This window comes from Oratosquilla oratoria, chromosome 43 (genome assembly GCF_046742065.1).
Source record: "Oratosquilla oratoria isolate Oo_2021 chromosome 43, ASM4674206v1, whole genome shotgun sequence".
Classification (NCBI taxonomy): Eukaryota; Metazoa; Arthropoda; class Malacostraca; order Stomatopoda; family Squillidae; genus Oratosquilla; species Oratosquilla oratoria.
In genome coordinates this window covers 16018713-16040354 of record NC_134819.1, presented here as the reverse complement: position 1 = coordinate 16040354, position 21642 = coordinate 16018713, and the positions used below count along the sequence as shown (strand labels likewise).

At 41.8% G+C, this 21642-nt stretch overlaps 1 protein-coding gene across 1 annotated transcript; it reads left to right on the top strand.

Moving 5' to 3' along the window:
• Positions 1-603: 603 nt before the first annotated feature.
• On the top strand, positions 604-21516 carry LOC143022129 (uncharacterized). Its single transcript, XM_076180150.1, has 8 exons — positions 604-849; positions 17987-18259; positions 18374-18562; positions 18680-18883; positions 19001-19308; positions 19404-19589; positions 19686-19808; positions 20169-21516. The coding sequence occupies exons 1-8, from the start codon at positions 708-710 to the stop codon at positions 21504-21506; spliced, it is 2763 nt and encodes a 920-aa protein (XP_076036265.1). The 5' UTR covers positions 604-707; the 3' UTR covers positions 21507-21516.
• Positions 21517-21642: the final 126 nt, after the last annotated feature.

The following is a 21642-nucleotide window of genomic DNA, read 5'->3' as shown; positions in this document are numbered from 1 at the left end:
GCAAAAATTATTTTTAGATTATTAAGTTATGTCGGCCCATATCAAATGCATTTTTTGAGAGTGTTTAGTCAGGCTGTCTTATCTAAAACAAAAGTAAGAAGTATGATGGGGTACAAGCTCTTGAGGACAAATTTGATAATGATCATGATGTCACACTTCAAGTCAAATAATTCCAATCTGCAAGGATTTTCTAGTATCAGAAGAGATGCTAAAAGAATCTATATATATATGTATGATCATATGAAGGGATACTGAAAGATCAGAACCTGATGTGGAATTAGTAGCTGAAATCTTACAGAAATTATGAATAACTGGTACATAGATAACCTAGATTTAACCTTGTCTGTATTTGTTTTCGTTTAACTGCGCGCGCGCGCGTTTCAATAATTCAGACCAAGAAATAATTGCTTTCAATGAAGGATATGACTTGTTGGATATTTCTAAGATTTTATCATCCTTTAATAAACACCATAAAAACTGCAAATTTCCGAAAACACTACCAAAAATGCCAACGATCATAACAGATGCCAATAAATATTGTGGGATCAGGCAACCCTGGAATGACGTATCGCGGGCTCACCGATCCGCGACTGAAGGCTCAAGTTAAAATCTACTAAGAATTGAGAGCAGAGCCTGAGCGAACTTTTATAATAAATAGGTATTGTTGGTGGTCGTGCTAGGAAATATGATTGTGCAATATAGCTCAAATGAGTGAAATAATGGACCCAGAGAAGTTAAAGGTAGCAAAATTAAGAACAGAGCTACAATCTAGGAAATTAGACAGTAAAGGAAACAAGCCGGTGCTTGTTGTAAGATTACGCGAGGCATTGGAAGCTGAAACAGCAGAAGGTAGGGTTTGTGTATTATTTTTTGTTTCCATAAGAAACTACATTGCAATGCAAATAGTAGACACCGAATGACTGGAGTAATTAGATAATTGAGTATTGCGGGAACTGTGGCTTTAGATTGTATTCGCCACAAATGGAATGGTTACCTGTCACTGAAACTGCGGTATAAGATGGTTACACAGTTGTAATATGAACTGTTGAGTTTTTAGTATCAGACTGAATCAGTTTAGTTTTCATTTGCATATGAAACATAATGATAGTCATTTAAACCTTATTGTCTTAGAAACGTAAAACTAAACATTTGTATGAATGTAGGAAAGTTGTAGATGTTACGGAGTTACAAATGAGTAATTTTTTTTCAAGGGATAATCATACTCACTAGATAGAAATGTGTTGCAATGCCGTGATAATACGAGCTTTAGAATTTAGAGAATACTACGTTTTATGAATGTAAACAAACGTAGTCCGCACGCCAATAGTTGAGTTTTAGTAAACACACGTATTATTTTGATGTCGAGCTAGGAAACTAGTGATGACAATCAGTTTGTTAGTATGTATAATAATGCAATTAATCCTTAATACAGAGTGGTATACTAATTTCCATCCAAAAAGGTACTATGCAGATGGTCATGTCTTAAACTTGGCAGTATCGATTGTTATTAATAATATATAAATTTTATTTAACTGCATGAAAGGATGTTCATCTTTATATGTACTCATCAAGTAATAACTTAGAGGTGGGTAAAAAAGTAAGTTTCTTTTTCTGTTCCCACCTCCGAAAAAAAGTGCAAGACCCTTACACTATTATTGTGCATGTCATATCTTTCATTGAAATTGGCAATGTTAGCCGCCGTCAGAACATATTTCGGTAGCCCGTTCCACTTATCTATAACTATTATTCTAAGAGAATTTTCTTTAAAAATGGTCCTTCAGTTTCCAGCTCCTCATCGAATGCCCTCATATTCCCATTATTATACTAACAGTTTTTAAACCGTTAAGCTTATATACCTCTATCATGTCTCCTTTTCTATTGTCTAATATCTGCAGTCCTAGAGCCTTGCACTTATGTTCGTATAACAAGTTGGCAAGTTCTGGTAGCACCTTTGTTGCACAATGTTGAACTTGCATGCAAGGTAACATGAGTTTACTACTTTTACTATATAGTGCAACAATACAAAGCAAAAGTTGAATTTGTTAGGCACTTATAAACACATACTAGTTACTTATGGGACCTGCAACTTTACAAGAATTGTTTGTATTTTTGTTGAATGTATGACCTAGTAGCAAGATTTGGAAGTATGCTTGCTTACTTTTTCTAGAAAAAAATAATACAAGCAAAGCTAAAAGATTTAATGGGAATTCACATGTTTTATTTCACTTCAGTTTGGAGGTAGAATTTCAGAATCATGCAAGCACGGATGTCTAACATGAACTTTATGTTGTCCGATAACCACTAACCTAACCTAACTATAACCATTACATAGGAAAAAAAAATAGATATTCAAATGCAAAAGGGAAACAATCAGTTGTTTTAAGAGAAGGTTAGCTAACTATGTTAGGGGATGTAATGGGCATGAAACTGTCTAATGTAGGCCTTATGGTCTCCTGCAGTCTTTTATGTTTATCAGTGAAAAACGTGTTTGTGTGATACTGGAATAGAACCTATTTGGTACTTTTAATTGTGAACCCATAGCTATGTTGTGTTTAGTTGTTTTTTTTAAATGTTGCCCCTAAAATTTGTGGGTGCTATTTCTTCAGATACCCATCATATGACTTTTTTCTGTCTTTCTCTGTTCTAAATCAACTCTCCTCATCAATTACACAAATTTTGCTTAAATTAAGATCATCCACAACTTCATGGAATTCATGATACAAACTTTCTGTGGCCACTGTGTATGGGCCTCCCCCTTTTTCAGTGTTAATACTTTGTGCAGTGATATTGCATTAATAAAAAATATCATGGAGAAATGGATCCATAGGAGAACAAAAATAAAATCTAGAGTTAAAGGGCTGAATGCTATTTCAGTGATTAAGTTATGAGTTGTGTGAGGAAACTGTAACCCGCCCCTATAACATGGTATTAGTTGTCTGGTGAAAAATGAATAGTGTAGGGCCAACTTGGCCAACCAACTCAGCCTCAGCCAATTACTGCGATTACAAACTTAAGCATCTCCCTTATTACACTGGAAGATTGTTGCTCTACTGAAGCTGTTACCTCCTCCTCTCCTATTAAATCTCATCCACAACTTCTTTCTGTGAAACAGAATGCAGCTCCATAAATTCTTCAGTGGTCAGCTCCTGTCTATGCTCTTCCACAAGCTCATCAATGTCATTCTTATCCACCTGCAGCCCCATGGTCTTGGCCAAAGACACAATCTCTTCGACTACAGGCTCCATAGGCACTTACTCAAACCCCTCAAAGTCATGTTCAGCAACACTGTCTGGCTAAAGCTTCCAAGCAGAAATAAGGGTTCTCTTGGTAACTCCTTTCCATGCCTTATTGATCATCTTGAGGTAGGCAATGATGTGGATTTGGTCTTTCCAAAGCTCTCTAAGAGTGAGATTGGTGCTATCAGTCACCTCAAAACAATGCTCAAAGAGTGTTTTAACATAGAACTTCTTAATGTTTTAGATGACTAGGAGTGGTGTTAGGGGGCAGGAACTGATATTTGATGAATTGAAATTCATCAAGGAGGTCATCTTCTAGACTTGGAGGATGGGCAGGAGTGTTGTCCTTAACAAACAAGACATGAAATGGCAGATTAATCTCAAGCAAATATTTCTTCACCGAAGGACCAAACACCTCATTGATCCAATCAGTAAAAAGGTCATATGTCACTCAGGCCTTGCTGTTGGACCTCCACATCACATTTAGCCTGCTCTTCTGGACTTTACACTTCTTGAAGGCTCATGGATTTTCTGAATGGTAAATGAACAGTGGTTTCACTTTCAAATGTACAAAACAGCAGTGTGAGACAGTCTCTCATTGGCTTGTGGCTGGGCAAAGCCTTCTCTGCTGTTTCCTAGGTTCACTTGAGCATATATATGTATATGATATATATGTATATATATATATATACATGTATATATGAATAATATCTATACACACACATATATATATATATATATATATATACACACACACACATAATATCTCTTGATTGTGCAATCAGTTAAGTCACCATCACTTATGTGCTAGTGAAGGTTTGAATCCATAGCTGTACCATGTATCAATTTCTGCAAGTATGCCTCCTCGAGTTTCTCGATGTTGATGGCTTAGAGTTAAAGTGAAATGTGGTTGATAAATGTGTATATATATATATATTCTTTTTCTTTACTTTTTCTTTTAGGAATGTCCCCTGTGGGGCTACAAGGAGAAGGATGCCTACTCCCAATCCCCGTCCCTTTCTTCTCACCTCTTACGATCCAAGTGGAAATACTTGCTGGCAGTATTCTTTTCCCCCACCACAGGGAATATATATATAAGCTTTTTCACCACAGATTTTCAGATATTTTACACCATGACGCCTCTTAAATTTCTGCAGCCGACCATCTGAATATTGGTAGGTTTAAAAATGAATAAGAATAAAAACCAAAGTAATGTTCAACACGAAAGTTCAAAGTAAAGAGATTATAATCTTGAAGAAGTTGAATAGTATAATTATTTAGACCAAATGGAGAAAATAACCAAATATTATGATAAATAAAAAGACATAATACAATTCGTTGGAAAGTGTTTGGTAAGTATAATATGATCCTGAGAGACTCTCTACCTTTATGTTTGAAACGTAAAATTTACAACAAATGTATTCAACCAGCAATAATCTACGGGTGTGAGACTTGGAAACTGACGAAGGCGATGGGAACAAAGCTAAGGACTGCACAAAGGAGAATGGAGAGATCAATGATGGGAATAACGCTGAGAGACCGAAAGACAGCAAGTTGGGTGAGAAAGCAGACTAGATTGAAAGATATTGTAGAGGCGGTAAAAGAGAGCAAGTGGAATTTGGCAGGTCAAGTTAGTACGAACGACTGATGAGCGATGGAGGAAGTGTGTTACTGGGTGGACGCCACAAGATGGGAAGTGTGGAAGAAGAAGACTAGACAGGTGGAGAGATGAGATTGAGAAGTTTGCAGGAGTGACGTGGCAGAGGTTGGCGCGGTCATGTGAATCGTGGAATGCTATGAAGGAGGCCTTTGTTCAGCAGTGGACTGAGAATGGCTGGTTTGATATATATATATATATATATATATATATATATATATATATTATATATATATATACATATATATATATACATGGATGGGGTGGTGCGAGAGGTGAATGCATGAATGCAAGGGTAGTGGCTCAGGGGTTGGAGATGGTTAAAGAAAATGGAGAAAAGTGGGAAATAAGCCAGTTGTTGTTGTTGTTGTTGTTGTCGTTCCCTAGACTGTCTGTCCGAGCAGTCCCGTCTCCCCAAGGAATGCCATAGCCGAAACTGGGTTTTCCCACAAATCCTTTATAGAGCGTATGTTGTGTTGTTTGCGTGCATGATTGTGTATAATGCAGTCTTCCATTATGTGTTGTATGGTATAGGGTGAAGTGTTACATCCTGGGCAGCTGTTCACAATGCGGTCATCCAGCCTCTTCTGGTAGCTTAGAAGTGCTGGGTGGTGACCGCACCGCAGTCTGGCCAAGTGGACTCTGTCCTTTCGTGGGAGAGAGGATTCAGAAGGGTGGATATCAGGGGGTCTGGCATGCAGCAGTGTGTTGTCTTTCAGTGTGTTAATGGAGCGGTGAGTGATATGATTATGAATATGTTTCCGGAGGCTGGTATTTGGTGGTTGTGGAGGAAGAGAAGAGAGTATCTGTGCGTGATAAAGGTCTTTGGGTGTTGTTTTAATGTTTCTTGGTGTGTGTGGGTGTTCTGCTATGTAGTGTAGCGGGTGTGATGTGTTTGTGGTGGCTGCGGCAAGTGTTTGTGTGCCTCTCATGTTGTAAGCAGCTGACGATACTGCGCTTATAGCAGGATCAGAGGAGGGATTGAGGAAGTTAGTGACAGAGCTTGAGAAGGTGTGTGAAAGAAAGAAGCTGAAGATAAATGTAGGCAAAAGTAAGGTGATGAGATGTACAAGGGGAGAGAGTGGCAGTAGGCTGGAAGTGAGTGTTTAGGGAGAGAGACTGGAGGAAGTGGATAGTTTTAGATACTCGGGTGCGAATGAGGCAGGAAAGGGAGGAGTGAGGCTGGAGGTAGAATGTAGATTGAGAAAAGCAAGTAAATGTCTTGATGGATTAAAAAGTGTAATGAGAAATAGACATTTGGGAATGGATGCTAAGAGGTTATATGAAGGAGTGATTGTGCCGATGGTACTGTACTGGGCAGAAACATGGAACATAGGAAAGGAAGAGAGGAGTTTGAATGTGTTTGAGATGAAATGTCTGAGAAGTATGATAGGGGTTACTACATAGGGTGAGAAATGAGGAGGTGAGGAGGAGAACAGTGTTGGAAAGGGAGTTGGGAGATAGGGTTGATGAAAGAGTATTGGGATGGTTTGGACACATGGAAAGAGTAAGTGAAGAAAAATTAGTGAAAAAGGTGTGGAGGGAGTGAATATGACGGGACGTCCTAGGATGAGATGGATGGATGGGTTAAAGGGCCATTATGAAAGAGAGGAATGTCTGTTGAGGAGGAACAGGAGAGGACAGAAGATAGGGGTGAATGGACAAGGGTTGTGTATGGATGATGCTGTGATGCATGAGGGGATGGGGGTAAGGGAGTATATATGAGAAATATATTGACGCAGGCTGAAGGGATTTCTCCCCGTCTTCTCCTTTTCTGCATGAGGGGACGGAGAGAGGGGTTGCCAAATTAATGAAGCGGCCTTGCTGTGGGTGTGCTGTGTCTTGCGACACTGCTTCTGACCCAGGGCAGTGGACGGGATGCAGGGATGACCCATCATCCTGGAGGTGCCAAGATGTGAGGGAGGGAAGAGGGTGGAGGAGAGGGGAGTATGTAGGGAATGGAATGGGTGGGAGTGGTTTCTATGCCTATTTCTTTTTTGCTACCTCCCGTGTAAGGGGGAAAAGCCTTTGGTATATGTATGTATGTATATATATATATATACATATTGAAATATGTGTGGCAGTGAGTGGAAAGGGTGGTGAGGTAAACGAAAAAATAGGAGTTTTATTACTAACGTTTCGTCCTTAAGAGGACTTCCTCAGAGTATACACTAAGAATTAATTAAGGTTTATTGTATAAATATGTACAGATATACATACATTGATATACAATGCGGGCAACAGCCCGCCAGTGGGGGAGTTGTCGTGCCCTAGCGGGTGAAAGGTGAGGGCGTAGGGAGGTCAGCGAGGGGGGGGGGCGCCGCCCTGAGCACCCCAAGCATCACGTCCATGGGCGTGTGGCGGACAAGGAGGGCAGCTCTCGTTGCCCGACTGCTGAGGAGGCTGCCTTCTGCAGGGTGGGCGGGGGTCTGCGGCGCTGGTCGGAGGGCCTCCGTGGCCGGGCAAGACAGTAGGTAGTGCAGCAGAGGGTGGCGGCTGTGCCTACCGCAGTGATCGCACTGTTGCCCCTGGAAGCCGTCGTACAGCTCCTCCCTGGTGCAGTAGCCCAGCCTAACTCTCTGCAACAGTACGCCGTCAGCCCTGGGCTGTTGATGGAAGGCGCTCAACGTCTGATAGTCGGTGGTGGCGGCGTACCAAGCAGCTTGTCTTTTTGCTCCTTCTAACTGCCGGTGAGTCTGGTGGGCGCGGTGGGCTGCGGCACGCCTGGCTCGCGCCTTCACGTACGACAGACTAGGTGGCACGTGCCTGGTTACGTGGGGGGCGCCAGCGGCTCTTCTTGCAGCAACGTCGGCGGACTCATTGCTTCGCATGCCCACGTGGCTGGGCATCCAGTGCAGCCTTACCCGACGTCCCTGTGCGGCGAGGCTCTGCTGGCTGCCCAGGATGGCGGTGACGAGTCCCACGTTGTCGCTGGGGCACGGCTGCTGGAGGACCTGCCACACCGTCCTGGAGTCTGTGTGTAGGACCACAGTAGCCTCCTGGCGGTTCTGGGCGTGGTCCAGGGCCAGGTGGATGGCCACGAGCTCTGCCTGCAGGGTGGAGCAGTAATCCGGCGTCCTCTCGAGCAGTTCGGTCCCAGCGGTGATGGCAGCGGCGCCCGTCCTGCCGATTTCGTAGTCGACCGAGCCGTCGGTGTAGTATGTGGCACCGCCCGGCTCAGACACCCGCGCCACCGCCATGAGGGTGTGATGCCGCAGCTCCTCGGTGGTGCAGAGCGCCTTGCTGGCCGGTAGCCAGGTGGTGGAGAACTGCTGTGGGGGGCTCCCACGGGGGTGGGGCTCGGTAGGTGGGGGCCGGGAGGTCGGCGTGTTGCCAGCGCCAGCCGTTAATGTGGGCGAGGCTGTGGGTGGCCAGGGTGGATTGGAGTAGCCACGGGTTGCGGCGGAGGACATCGTTCTCTTGCGTCATTTCAAGCCGTAGTGTTCTCTGTGCTACTCCTTCGGAGTCGCGCTGCAGGACCCTGGCCACGCGGCAGGCCACAATCTGTTCAACTCTGGTGGTGAGTGGCACCAGGCGGTGTACACTAAGAAAAATATTCACAGCTTATATACTTCACTTTCCTTACCCCGTTCCTCCCCTAGCTCCGTCCTTCTCTCCGCTTCACCTCGAACAAAGTCGCCAGTCAACTTTGATGATGTACTTGTTATCACCCCCAGGGAGACGGATCTCAGTGATAAATTAAACATGCTCAATGAGATAGAAAAAGACATACAGTTCACTATGGAACAAGAGGAGAATGACAAATTGGCCTTCCTAGACACGGTAATATGGAGAAAAGGGAACAAGACTGCTTTTTCAGTACTTAGAAAAAACACAGATAAAAATGACATTATCCACTACTACTCTGCTCACCATCCAAGAATTAAAAGCGGGGTGGTAATAGGTTTCTTTTTGAGAGCATACCGGGTGTGCAGTGAGGAATTTCTCAAATGTGAAATTGAATACATTTTTGACATATTTTGGAAACTGTCACCCACAAGGACTCTTACATAAACCAAAAGGAAAAGCTTTAAGAATGAAAAAAAAAAAAAAAAACAGAGAAGGCCAAATATGAGAAAGGTGACAGCGTTTTTTTTTTTTTTCATCCCCAACTCTAAACACGCGAATGAAAGTGGACAGTTGCTCACCAAGGCAGGGTTAAGAATTGCATAAGGCACAGGGACCAGAATAAATGACATAATTAAAAGCAAAATAAAAAATGAGTACCATGTAGGTGCTGGGAACAGCCTGGTATGTAGAATTCCTTGTAAAAGCTGTCCCGTCAGTTATTTTGAGGAAACTGGCAGAAGAATGAATAATAATAAACGGCTACATGAACACAAAAATTACGTAAAAGCCGAACGGACATAAATTTTTCCAGTGGTTCATGTAGACAATTTTGACCACCTTCCTGACTGGGAAAATACAGAGGTGCTCCACAAAATACTAAGAAAACGGAGAGAAAAAAAAAAAAATCGGAGCAGCGTACATCGTTTCAAAGCCTTGCAATAACCATAGCGAAGGATTTATTAGATTATCAAAGTTGACTAGTGTGATGGCCCACCATCCTCCATGTATATAAAATGTCTGTATCTGTATGTCAATCTTTAATTGTAAGATAATTATGTATGTACTGTAAATTGCTTGTATACGTTGTGATGGCCCACCATCCTCCATGTATCTAAAAATATCTGTATATGTGTTATCCTGTACTTGTTAGGTAATTACGTATGTACGGTAAAAACTGCTTGTATACTTTGTGGGATCTACTCTCTCTAGGCCGACGGACGTGAACTAGTTCTGTCCGGCTCATCCTTCGCCTTCCTCCCGTCCTCGCCAACTGTACATATAATGCATCTGCCGGCTCCTAGTGGGCACACTTTCGTTGGCTGAGCGGCGCGTAACTTTATCTCTCCCATATTGTTTTTGCTCTAGTACCGTGGCGTCACCACGTAATCTATATTCTCATGACTTGGTTTTCGGTGGAGGAATTAATTGTCAATTGATTAATTTTGTTGTTGTAAAGTTCTTATATTTGTTTTGTTGGCTTTTTGTTATACATTAAATTAGTTATCTTTGTTAACTTCCGTTTGGATTTGCCTTACCCACATCAAGACCACTAAGTACGAACCCCTCCTAGACATATTTCCTTATATCCTTGCGGAAGGCATAACATATAATGGGGGCCCGTCGGAATCCTCTTACCCGAACAAAAACTAAGAAGGTGTGAGACAAGGTCTAAATATACAGGTCAGACCGTTTACATTCTTCTGCGCAGCTTCTGACGTCATTTGGCTGAGTCCATTTTCTCTTTGTGATACACTGAAGAAAACTGTGAAACGCCAAGGAAGACAGGAACTATAATATTTTATATATTATATATATATATTATATATCATATATATTATATATTCATATATATAGACAGGAACTATAATATTTTATATATATTTATATATTTTATATAATATTTGTCAGAATATAACTAATTGCGTGGAGCAGTGCGAGCGAAGGCAACGTCATTTTTGAACGACGGACCAGCTTCAACTGACAGCTGTAGGACCCGCTAACCCCACTTTGAACAGCCAGGTGACGTTCACGGGCCCGCTGCGCCAACTCCCTCGAAATTCGGTCGGAAGTGGTTAGACCTTATATTCTTAGATCTTGGTGTGAGATATACGAGCGAAACGTAATACATAAGTTACACTTGCATTCCCACAACCATCGAAATTGTCCATCTGTCCGGTAAACTTGCAACTCAGTACCCCAGTACAGTAATTCAGTTAATCGTAAATACGCCATTGCACATGACCACGTTAAACTCTTGCAGCTGTAAATTTCGTAAGAGTACTGAAGTAGGATCCGTTTAGGATACGTGTGGGAACGTTAATTCTATCCTACTTACGGCATGTAGTTTTGGTTAATGTATTCTGTCCCAAAGATTTATAATGTTCGTGGGAGTCGAGTATTATAATTCTACTTGTATCTCTTGTCCGGTATACCACGTAAGCGAACCAAGCGTTCTACCTTGCTGAGTAGCAACTGTTAGCAAGTAAAAATTTCGCGATGTCAGAACTGAATATCGAAAACTTTGTTGAGAACCCCTCGGTGGAAGAACTGATAATTCAGAACCCAAATAAAGAATGTCTGAAAGAAATAGCAACAAGATGGGAATTAACTTATCGAGCGAACATTAGTAGAACTGAATTAGTTCAACTAATATTGAGTCACATAGATCAGTTAAAGAAAACGGAAGACGAAGACGGAGAATTTGAACGCTTAGAACAAATAGTTGCAGCCAAATTAGACATTAGCCCTACGAGAGATTCAATTAGACCCTCTAGAGTATCAAATACTTGAAAGGAAGATGAAGCATGAACTGCAAATTTAGGAACTCGAAGTGCAGCGTGAAAGAGAGCAAAGACAGCATGATACAGAGCAAAGACAGCATGATAAAGAACAAAGACAGCATGATAAAGAACAATAACAGTTTCAAAGACAACACGAACTCGAAATAAAACGGCTAGAACTATTGACCCCAAGTCAACAAATGGTTTCAAATTCAAGTAAGTTAGATCTTTTGCATTACACCAAACTTATTCCCTCTTTCTCAGACGAGAATCCAACCTTATTTTTTCGAGAATTTGAAGAAGCAAGTAAACATTTTGCAATTCCCCAAGCAGATTGGATATGGTTAATTAAACCAAAGTTGTCCACAAAAGCGTTACAAGTATGTAACAATCTGGAAAATAACACTGATTACGAAACGGTCAAACAGACAATTCTTTCCGCTTATGAAATTTCCACCGAAGGTTATCGACAAGCATTTCGAAATTCAAACAAACTTAGCCATCAGACATATATGGAATTCGCGTCAGACAAACTACGAGCGTTAAGTGGATTAAATCGGCATCAGCCGATAATCTTGAGAAAGTAGTGAACTTGATCGCGTTAGAGGAATTCGTGCGTAAAATTCCTCACTACTTGAAAATTCGCATTGTTGACAAGGAGGAATTTGACCTTATGAAAGCAGCCAAATTGACTGATACCCTCTCATTGATTCACAAAAATGTTGGAAAGGACAGTAACCGCCAACAACCTCATGTAAAACCAACTAGTGGAAGTAAAGATGGGAACATTTATAGCCCTAGTTTCCCTGTTTGTTTCTTCTGTAAGAAACCAGGACATGTAATTGCAAATTGCCCAGACCCAAAATGTAAAGTAGCTCAAAAGAATATAAAATCTGTAGCTTCCTTTAACCATTCTACTGCCAATTCTGTAGATCCTTTTCAGCCCTTCCGTTCAACGGGAACAGTATCACTTGGTTCAGACCACGTAGAACACAACCTCCGAATAGTACGGGACACAGGAGCAGCACAGTCCCTGCTACTTCAGTCAGCACTGCCGGGAGTCCAACGTAATTATACAGGAGAACGTGTATACTTGCAGGACTTCCACAATCCCTTCTCAGTACCTCTGGCAAAGGTGCACCTGAACTGTGGACTCATCAAGGATACTGTCTCCGTAGGAGTAAGTGAAACGGCAACCCTACCTGTTCCTGAAGCAGATTTTATACTAGGTAACGATCTAGCAGGAGAACTAGTCCATCCTCCTTTAATTGTTTCTACTTCTCCCCTACCATATAACCCAACTTCTACCATAGAGCAAACCCAACCCAACCTATTTCCAACCTGTGCTATCACACGATCCCAAGCGCCAGCTAACCAACCAACTCTTACCTCTCCAACCACCCCGCTTACTCTACCCTCCGAGCTGAGCATCAAAGAGGCTCAACAGAACGACCCTTCATTAGCTCCCTTGTTTAATAGAGCTATTCCCAAGGAGGATATCCTACATACTCCTTCCTTTTATTTGCACGAAGGAATACTTGTGAGATTGTATAAACCTCGTCACCTTTCTGATGATGATACCTGGGCAGAATGTCGCCAAATTGTTCTACCTGTTAACTTGAGGACTCAGGTAATAGAGATTGCTCATGCTGGACACTCAGGACACTTAGGTATTAAGAAAACTTATTTACGACTCTTGTCAGAATTCTTTTGGCCTGGCATGAAAGCAGAGGTAAGTAGATTCGTTAAATGTTGCCACACTTGCCAAATAGTAGGCAAGTCAAACGAGTCTATTCCTTCGTATCCCCTTCAACCCATTAAAGTACCTAGTGAACCCTTTCAGAAACTAGTGATTGACATAGTAGGCCCGTTGCCTAAAACCAAGAAGGGTAACCAGTACATTTTAACAGTTCTTTGTCCCACTACCAGGTACCCTGAAGCTTTTCCTTTAAAGAATATTTCTGCTAAGAGTGTAATTAAGTGTTTAACTCACATGTTTACTTCCTTTGGTATTCCTCAGGAAATACAGTCAGATAGAGGTTCTAATTTCACTAGCAAACTCTTTACCCAAGTCCTCAAGGAATTAAATGTTAAACAGTCTCTGTCTACAGCGTACCACCCCGCCAGTCAGGGAGTTCTAGAACGATGTCATCAAACGTTAAAGAATATGCTACGTAAATTCTGTTACGAGGAAGACCGTGACTGGGATGAGGGATTGTCTTTCCTCCTCTTTACGCTACGTGAAACACCATCCGAAGCTCTGGGTGTTTCTCCCTTTGAATTGTTATATGGAAGGAAGCAGGCGCGGATCTAGGAACAAAGTTTGGGGGGGGGCCCGACGGCAGAATTTTCGGTTGTTTAACGAGCATTAGCATTACCGTTTCTCCACTCACGGGATTCTTATTTGTTAATAACTGGCGGACTGACCTAAATGAATGGGCATAACCATCTGCTCTAGGTGCCAGTGTTTCTCTTCGGATTCAAATGAGAGAGGAATTTTGTATCTTATCAAAACTTTATTGAAGTAAGAAATTAATAGCTAGAGACCTAGAGACATTAGACCTCAATTTAAATGTAGAATATATATATAAGACAGTAAGCATTATACTTTATATTATTACCTATAATAGTAGCCTTAAAAGTAACATGCAAAGGTTATTACACTGAAAGGATTATTCACACTGCAGCCTAAGCAAAGAGAAGACGGCGGTTCCATAAATGATACAATGATAATAAAAATGGATTATAACATGGATTATAAAAATGAAATAGTGAACTGAAATGAAATCGGGCCAAAGGGCCAAAGCCAAAAGGGGGGGGGGGCGGGCCCCCTGGGCCCCCCCCTTATATCCGCGCCTGGAAGGAAGGTAAGGGGACCCCTCAAGGTAATCAAGGACCATATCATATCTTCTTCTACCTCACCTTTACAGTCTGTTAACCAGTATATTGTTTCCCTTAAGGATAACCTAGCCAGAATTCATTCCTTTGCCTTGAAGAACCTTGAACACGCACAAAGTAAAATGAAGGTTAATTTTGATCAGAAATCTCGTAAGAGAGAATTCAAGGAGGGAGATATGGTTCTTGCATACATTCCTATCTCTGGACAGCCTCTTCACGCTAAATACCATGGTCCTTATAAAATTCAGAAAAAGATGTCAGAATATAATTACGTACTAGAAACCCCTGACAGACGTAAAACTACTCAACTTGTTCATGTTAACTTGCTTAAGCCATACCTTGCCAAAATACCACTAGACAGTTCAGTCAAACCATTGCTTTCGCTAAATCATGGTCCCAGTAAAATACCTATGTCAACCGACCGTCCACGAATCGACGTTGCCACATTTCGATCCTCCCACAGTCGGCAACAACAGCGACATCTTGAACAACCTACTTTCGTACCTTAACCACTTGAATCCTGATCAAGCTAAGGAAATTTCTGAAATTATTTCTAGTCACAGATCCTTGTTCCGAGATAATCCTGGCCGTTGTAACCTGACGTCCCATGAGATTCAACTGTATCCAGGAACTTCTCCTAGCCACCAGCACCCGTACCGACTGCATCCTCAGAAGAAGCTGATCTTTGACGTCCCCTTCGTTCTCCAGACGGACGCAAGTGATCAAGCCGTCGGAGCTGTTCTACTCCAAGAACATGATGGGATATTGCATCCTGTCGCGTACCACTCGGCTCAACTAGATAAACACCAAAGGCAGTATTCGACCACCGAGAAGGAGCTACTGTCTATCATCTCTGCCCTGCGGAAGTTCGAATGCTACGTAACACCCAGCTCGACCCCCTTACGGATATTCACGGACCACAATCCGTTAATATTCCTTGAACGGAACAAGAACAATAATAGGAGGCTATTACGTTGGTCCTTGTTCCTCCAACAATACCTCCTCGATATAAAATTTATCAAGGGTTCTGAAAACCTCCTTGCTGATGCCCTTAGCCGTCCTGATTAGAACTCCCAACTCGTCTGTTCTCCAGAGTTGATGAGTTCTAGGGGGGGTGTGTGATGGCCCACCATCCTCCATGTATATAAAATGTCTGTATCTGTTTGTCAATCTTTAATTGTAAGATAATTATGTATGTACTGTAAATTGCTTGTATACGTTGTGATGGCCCACCACCCTCCATGTATCTAAAAATATCTGTATCTGTGTTATCCTGTACTTGTTAGGTAATTACGTATGTACGGTAAAAACTGCTTGTATACTTTGTGGGATCTACTCTCTCTAGGCCGACGGACGTGAACTAGTTCTGTCATCCTTCGCCTTCCTCCCGTCCTCGCCAACTGTATATATAATGCATCTGCCGGCTCCTAGTGGGCACACTTTCGTTGGCTGAGCGGCGCGTAACTATATCTCTCCCATATTGCTTTTGCTCTAGTACCGTGGCGTCACCACGTAATCTATATTCTCATGACTTGGTTTTCGGTGGAGGAATTAATTGTCAATTGATTAATTTTGTTGTTGTAAAGTTCTTATATTTGTTTTGTTGGCTTTTTGTTATACATTAAATTAGTTATCTTTGTTAACTTCCGTTTGGATTTGCCTTACCCACATCAAGGCCACTAAGTACGAACCCCTCCTAGACATATTTCCTTATATCCTTGCGGAAGGCATAACACTAGCGAATTTGAGGTGAGGCGGAGCACAAGAAGGACGGAGATAGGGGGGAACGGGATAAGGAAAATGAAGTATATAAGCTGTGAATATTTTTCTTGTGTATCTCTCTCTCTCTTTCTATATATATATGTATATACACACACATATGTACTATTAGGCTGTTAGTCTGCCCCACGTTGGGCAGCCAGTTAGGCTGGTTGAAGGCAAACTCTGGAGAGTTGATTTTAACAAAAGTTGGGCGTCAGTTGGGGGGGGGGGCGAGACGGCGAGGGAGGTGACGACTGTGTTTCAAGTCGTGTCCTCGGGTGATCTGCTTGCGAGGGAGCAAGGGGGATGGGTGAGAAAGCAAGAGCCGCGAGCCAGGTTCACATATTAAGCTCCGAGACGATCTGGATCTTCGGGCGTTGGTCCATCCTTTATATACACGGGCAGGTCATGACCCTTGCTCCTAATTGGCGTGAGGACACGTGTGCTGCGTGGGAAGTCGGGGGCAAATCGTTTGACGCCGGTGATTCACGAAGACAGAGGGTATACGTTCTTCAATAGGTCCAGTGTTCCCGTGTCACGTGGCTGGCCGGCGCTAGCATTGCACGAGGCCCCTTGGGCCTCAAGGAAACACTGGGTTGCGTCGCAGCCGGGAGACGCGAGCGTGTCCCATGGGACCGCTTGCGGGTCAGTAAGGTTGTGAAACGCCCAGAAGAGATTAGGCGAGAGAGTGAGGACCGGTGAGTGAGGAATACTAACACGCCCCCACGGAAGTCGAGGCTGGAAGTGAAGTCGTGTGGAGCCTCGACAAGGAATCGTCAAGGGAGTTGTCCTCACGACTGGGCCGGAACTTGAAGGCGGGGGTGGAGCTGGCCCTCAGACTGCAGGAGTAGCAGCAGGTGGCGGTCCGTTTGCCACGTGGTAGCAAGCCTCGGGGCGCTCGGCTACCCCCGTGGGACCGGAGTTGTCCTGTACGTCGTGGATGACGTCGAAGAGGTTGGTGCATCTCGGGAGGCTGCTCAGGGAATCTCGCACCTGGAACGCGTCCTGGGATAACGTACGGTGGCATTGGAGCATGGTTGCATCTCCCTGAAAAAATACACTTGAAAAATTGTCGTGGTTAGTGGGTAGGGCGTTGGAGCACCCAGGTCATCATGGACTTGACAGTCGATGTTGCCAGTCATTAGCTTTAGTTCTCGTGTCATGTGGCTGGCCGACGCTGGCATTGCATGTGTGTTCCTCAAGAAGGCTTTGTCCCAACCGTGGGCCTCAAGGAAGCTCTGGGTTGTGTCGCAGCTGGGAGACGCGAGCGTGGCCCCTGGGACCGCTTTCGGGTCAGTAGGGTCGTGAGACGCCGAGAAGAGGTTAGGTGAGGGAGTTAGGACTACTAACATATACATATATATATATTTGTACACATATATATTCATATATATATACACATAAGTATGCAGTAGTTTTTTCCTTTATGTGGAAGTCATGCTGTTTTGATAGTTACATCATCAGTTTGATTTTCGTTTTCATTTTTTTTTTTCTGCTGTTTCCCAGCACCAAACCATCATCAGTATAATATAATACTAGTTTATAGATTTTTTCATTCTTGAGTCCCAGTCTACTCTCATATAATTTCTCTGAGTGGGTTTACTATTAATACAAACAAGTGGTGATCCAGTACAACCTTATCTTGTACCACTGTTTACTGTTATATCCTTTATTTTTGTTTTTCCCCTATTTATCTCTGCCATATCTTTTTTTATACATTTCTGCTAATGTATTTGTGAGAGCAATTGGTCTATGTTCTTTTACCTTTGGTTTGTTAGTTTTTTCTTAATTATTAGTTTCTAATGTCTTTCAATTGTCTGGGTTTTCTTTGTATTTTACAACTTGCAGCCAGTGTAATACTTCACCTTTAATATAGTCTGGGACTGGTTTCCCAGTGATGATTTTCTTTGGCTAAGTTTTTATTTTTTACTTCCAACCTCATAACCTATGCAGTCATAAGAAGAAATGACAAGATACCCCCAAGTGTGGAGTGTTGTGCAATGGTTAGGATAGGAAATTTGACCTTTGATTCCTTGAAATGATAAGGGACAAGGCATCATTAAAAAATATTTTCAAATTTACAGGTGCAGAAACAAGTCTTATAGATGTGGAGGATGCAGAGTCTGAACCAGAAACTGAGCCAGAGTTCATCGGTGAACCTAGCTCTGGAGATGAGTTTGAACAAGAGTCTCAGGAGAAACAAGATTTGAAGTTCATAGTAACAGAAATTAAGGAAGAGGAGGCTGCACCACAAATGAAAGAAGAACTGCAGGATGAGGAAGTGCCCATGGCTGTAGTAAAATATGAAGCTTTTGAGAGGAATGATGAGGTTTGGTTTGAAGAGGTCCTAGTGAAAGGTTTGTTTACTTACTGAGGTTCTTTTTAAGTGACACAACAAGGTTTTGACTATTGTATCACCAATGTTATTCATTACTATACTAATCAATGAATAAATTTTCATCTTTAAACAGGAATTAGATATGAATATGATAATGGGAAATCAATAGACATAAAGGAGGAGCCTGTGGAAATTAAGGAAGAGGAGGCTGCACCACAAGTGAAAGAAGAACTGCAGGATAAGGAAATGCCCTTGTCTGTAATAAAAAATGAACCTTGTGAGAGGAATGAAAGTGTTTGGTTTGAACAGGTCCTAGTGGAAGGTTTGTTTACCTACTGAGGTTACTTCTGAGTGACACAGCAAGGTTTTGACTATTATGTTACCAATGTTATTCATAGTTACTATACTAACCAGTGCTCGAATTTTCATTTTTAAACAGATATTAAATATGAAAATGACAATGAGGAATCAATGAACATAAAGGAGGAGTCAGTAGAAGTGAAAGTAGAATCTAGTGAAGAGTGGCGTAGGGGTGAAAAGCGAGCAGCTGATGGAACAAAAATGACACCTGCAGCAAAGAAATTCAGATCAGATGTTGAAGATGAATACGAGTTTGACAAGAGCTTGGTAGTGCTTGACAGATGTAAGTTTATCATATTTTCCAGTGTTTACATGTTGCTTATTTTGCTTGATTTGTGTCACATTGTATTGAAAGTGTCCAATATTTATTATTCTTTTTTTCTTTCTTTCTTTTTTTCAGATAATTCAGATATGAGTCTCATCATAAGTAAGGAAGATAGATTGTCAGCATATCCCATAACTGGACAAAGCTTTAGTTCTGTGTGGCATGGAGTGAGAGCAACATATGGCTTCACCATAGGAAAGGTGTTTTATGAAATGAAAGTGATGGAGCATCTTAGTGTTCCTCACCTGGAAGCTGATGAAGAACATCCTCATGTGATTCGTGTTGGCTGGTCAGTTGACAACACTGGGTTAATGCTTGGAGAGGAGCCACTTAGTTATGGTTATGAAGGCACTGCAAAAGCTTCAAGTAATCTTAAGTTAAAGGTTAGAATTTGATGTGTTATTTGTATTTAAGGTTTGATATCCTGCTGTATTGCATTGATTAAAGGATGATGTTAAATTTTATTATTTCATTTCAGGATTATGGCATAAAGTTTGGGAAGGGTGATGTTGTTGGATGCTTCCTTGATTTGGATGTTCAACCAGCAGTTATTTTGTTCTCAGTAAATGGTGAACATCAAGGCATAGCTTATGAAATTCATCACAGAGAGATTGGTGATGCTGCTCTGTTCCCACACATTGTTACCAAGAAATCTTCATTCCAGGTAGATTTCTGGATAAATGAAATTGATTATTTGTTGATGAATTTACAATTCCCTTTTGACAAAAGATTCATATTGTAGATGTATTTTCATTCTTAGGTCAACTTTGGGCAGGAAGATCCATGGTTTGAACCATTAACTGGTTATACAGCATTACAGAAAGTGCCATTAAAAGAACGGGTACTAGCAATGCAGGAACCAGAAGAGTATGAAGATTGTGAGGTAAGGCATGATTGCTTTTAGACAATGGCCAGATCTATTATGTACAGGTATTAGCTGTAGTCCAACTGTTATCAACCAGTAAGTTATAGAATAGTTCAAATTATGCCAACTTGAGCCCTTTGGGATGGCCTGGGGAAACCCCATTTGTTTACACATCTAGCGATGACCTGCACATGGTGATCTGTCTCATTGTTATTCTGTACATTATCTATTTATGGAGTATACTTGGGTATATATATATATATATATACAGTATATATATTCATAATACAACTGTATGGTATTAGGAATAGATTGGGATTTGAAGGAAAGACAATGACTGTAAACATTCCTTTTCACTTGGCAATGTGTCCTTGACAGTCAGCAGGCCGGATCATTCACACTTCTGCCACCTTGGACGACTCATCTAGGTTGCACTCTCGCATCCTGCATAGCCAAGCAAAAGAGATTATATATAATGTGAATAAATATTTTTTACAAGAAAAGGCAAATAGAGGACCTTTACTGCCACCCACACAAGCACTTGCACGGACAGCAAAAGCCACCAATGTTAGCAAAAGCACAGTGAAAAGGATTCTCTCCACCTGTAACACAGATGTTGCACCAAGAAAACCTACATTTTCTTCACCAAAGGAGAGAATTCGCAGTGCCCCTGTTACAGACTTCGATGACTTTGATAAGAATGTCTTGAGAAGATGTGTTGTGGGCTTCTATGAAAGGAAAGAGATTCCCACTCTGTACAAGATAAAGGAGGAGCTAAGAGAAAAAATCTCTTTTGATGGTTGTCTTCACTCCCTCCGTAAGGTTCTCTTACAAAGCGGATTTAAGTATGCCAAAGTTGATGGCCGCAAATTTCTTATGGAAAGAAACCATATAGTTGCTGCTCGGACAAGATTTTTGAGAACAATGCAGAAACTCAGGCAATTGTCTCACAACTTCGTTTACCTTGACGAGACCTGGGTTGGGAGGTGTTGGACTGACACCAAGTCTCCACAAGCCACAGGAGTAAACCCATCCACTGAAAAAGGCAATTGTGTGATAATTGTCCATGCAGGGACACGAGACGGTTTTGTCTGCAATGCTGAGCTAATTTTTCAGGCAAAAAATGATGGGGACTACCATAAACAAATGAATGCCTCATTTTTTGAGGAGTGGTTTAAAAAGCAGTTAATACCAAATATTATGCCCAACTCTGTCATCATAATGGATAATGCATCTTGCCACAATGCGATGCTTGAGAAAGTACCAACCCCATCATGGAGAAAGGGAGAGTTGAAAGACTGGCTAATAAAGAAGCGAGTTCAGCCAAGTAGTGCATTGTCAAAAGCTGAGTTGTATGAGCTGGCACAAAATAAAATCTGCAAAGATAACACAAAATACGCGATTGACACCATTGCTGAAGAAGCAGGGCACAGGATTGTGCGGATTCCCCCCTATCATTGCCAATATAATCCCACTGAACTAATTTGGGCTCAAGTAAAGTCATATGTGGCAAAAAATAGCTCTAAGATGGCTGATCTTAACATTTTAGCCAAAGAAGCAATCGATAGTGTGACACCTGTCAACTGGATGGAAGCTGTAAGACATGCAGAAGAGTTTCAAAAACGGGATGCTGTACAAGATATAACGATAGAAAAATACATTGAGTCCTTCAGAATCAACATTACAGAAAGCTCAGATGATGAATATTCTGATTAGATTTTTATCAAAATCAAATGAGGATTAGGCCTGCAGGGGAAACCTCTATAAAAAAAAAACGCACCTTGGCTTTTACCTCAGTGGTGGTGTGGAAAAAAAGTCGAAATATGTGTATATATGTATATATATATTCTAT